General features: G+C 41.1%; 1 protein-coding gene across 1 annotated transcript; it reads right to left on the bottom strand.

Moving 5' to 3' along the window:
• Positions 1 to 129: 129 nt before the first annotated feature.
• Positions 130 to 2,468, bottom strand: LOC108873230 (uncharacterized). The gene is made up of 2 exons (XM_018661366.1): positions 2,360 to 2,468; positions 130 to 1,823 (listed from the first exon to the last, which is right to left on the bottom strand). The coding sequence occupies exon 2, from the start codon at positions 1,814 to 1,816 to the stop codon at positions 494 to 496; it is 1,323 nt and encodes a 440-aa protein (XP_018516882.1). The 5' UTR covers positions 1,817 to 1,823; positions 2,360 to 2,468; the 3' UTR covers positions 130 to 493.

A 2,468-nucleotide genomic window follows, 5' to 3' on the forward strand; every position in this document is an offset into this window, starting at 1 on the left:
TTCAGCAGCTAATTCAGAAGGTTTGTTATATCTGGCTCTAAATGCTGCACATTAGTTTGTCCTCGCAGGCTTTGTGATATTATCCTCACAAAATATTTGTTTTAACCAAACTGTAAAAATGAAATTAAATGTCTTTAAAATGTTTTGTTTATTTGGCATGATCTTTTTTCAGTTTGAATAAATGCATGGTACAAAGTACAAATATAGAATTTTAATTTGGTCATTTTACACTGTTTCACTACAGAATTGCTTTTTTAAGCCTGAAACGCAATTAATTGATGGATATTAAACTACATTTACAACAAAAATGAAATAAAAATGGAAGGGTAGAGTTATCTTCATCAATGTGACGGTACAAAGTCTCAGAATAACTCTATTGTCTGACGATTGTCTGGTCATTATTTGTTATTCAGTGATTGAGCAACTCATGAAGAAATAAAGTTAATAGAGTTTTCTGTCTCATTCATTAGCTACATATGTTTCAGTGATAATATTAATGACGTCTGCGACAGCTTTTGTTGTTGTTGTTGTTGTTGTTTATTGGTTGGTCGGTCACTTCCAGCGAAACCCTGGCTCGGTTCTGTAAACTCTCCCTGAGGGCTAAACGCATGTACTCAAGTGGAGTGTCAACAGGGACTTCGATGTGTGCCAGAGTTGTGCTTTCTCCTTTACCACGTTGCCTGTTCACCTGGACCTGCAGGTTGTAATACCGCTGATTATTCCTGGGAAACAGACCCTGTAGGTCAATGCGAAGGTTACTTGATGTAACCAAGTTGGACCTGGCCTGTTGGCCCAGGCCCCGGCCATCCCATCGGTTAATTAAACCTAATGCTTCTTCAAAGTAATCATCAGAGTCTGCGATGGCTTGGTGATTTACTACTGCTACGAACGTGGTCACTCTCCTCCTGTTGTTGTCAATGTCCTCCCGAGTACAGACCACCTGTGGCGGGTTAGTTTGATTGGGTTTCTTGGGTTTCCGTTTGGTGCGGCGTGGCACGGAATACCTGCACTCTCCAGGAGAGATGGCTCCACAGTAATCCCAGTCATTGTTGTCTGTTGTGTAGCACCAGTTATATGTATAGCCATAGTCTCCACACTTGTGATTTGAGCGACAAGGCACACCTTTGTAGGTGACGTCTGGCGTAGGTGAGCAGTAGTCCCAGCCATCATGAGTGTGGCACCAGAAGTCCCAATAATCAGAATACTGGCAGTCATCAGTGCAGTGTTTTCTGTATTTGGTGTCATGTATCACTGGCTTTGGCTCCACTCGTCCACATTTGCCCCAGCCTCCTTTGTCCAAATAGCACCAGTGGTAATCGTGTCCATATGTGTCACAGGGATGGTTTTGGCGACAGGCGTTGCCTTTGTAATCAAAGTTTTTTCTTGGTGAGCAGTAATCCCACCCCTTTGTGGAATGGCACCAGTAGTAGTCCTTATTGTGCTTCTCACAGCTATCATAACACGGCATACCATATGTTAAGGTGTAATGGTTTAAGTCCTCTATCACATCTCCACAGTATCCCCAATTCGAGGCTGTTTTACACCAGTAGTAGCCATAGCCGCGCTGCTCACAGCAATCAAAGCACATGTTTCCCTGGTAGTCCACCTCACTCCTTGGTGAACAGTACTGTAGTTCTTCTGTGCCATCTGTCTTGTGTACTGTGCACTGGTATATCTGGTATAAGCCCTGAGGATGACAGTCGTCGGTGCATTTTATCCCATGGTAGCTGTAGAATGTTTTTCCAGAGGTGGGCCATGGAGAGAAGCAAAGGACGAGAGTGAGGAACAGTGAGGCGAGTCTCCTTTGATCCTTCATTTTAGCTCTGTAGAGGAAGAGAAAGAGGAGAACAACTCTTTACAATCATACATCAGTAAAAGCAGGAAACACAACACCAAACTAACGTATATCTGCTCATATTATTGGGCTTTGTTACAGTGAGATGCTGATGGTGGTTTGGGTTCAAACTAGTTGCGATTATGGATTAAAGAAACAGTGACTACTGGAATCAAACAACCTCCTTCTGACACTGTTCAATGATCTCTGAAATCTGGAAACATCAGTGTTATCATTAGTTTTTTTAATTACATCAGGTTACATATTTAGATACTTAAGTAAATCAAATGCATCACTCTAGAAGTGGAAATGTTTAATGTTGAGTGTTACACCACATTAGCTTTATACAACAGTAAAATAACTACAGTATCCTTTACTGTTAAATCTATCCAAGATGATGAATTCTGTTTCTTTGGGTAAAAAAAATGGGTTAAATTTGTATCCATGCATCTATTAGCTATTAGTGTTAGTCAATCTCTGAAATTCAATGATATCTCAATTTAGAGGAAAAAAACACCAACTTACAGTCTGCTGCATCGTCTGCAGTCTGCTGTTTGAGGCTGACGTTCTTTATACACATGGTGTTTGTCTCAAATCTTGGACTGAACCATTTTGGAAGACCTTGGACTCTGTT

Source organism: Lates calcarifer, unplaced genomic scaffold, assembly GCF_001640805.2.
Source record: "Lates calcarifer isolate ASB-BC8 unplaced genomic scaffold, TLL_Latcal_v3 _unitig_5006_quiver_581, whole genome shotgun sequence".
NCBI classification, from domain to species: domain Eukaryota; kingdom Metazoa; phylum Chordata; class Actinopteri; family Centropomidae; genus Lates; species Lates calcarifer.

Coding starts and splice junctions, on each gene's coding strand:
- LOC108873230 (XM_018661366.1), bottom strand. CDS start 1,816: ATGAAGGATCAAAGGAGACTCGCCTCACTGTTCCTCACTCTCGTCCTT.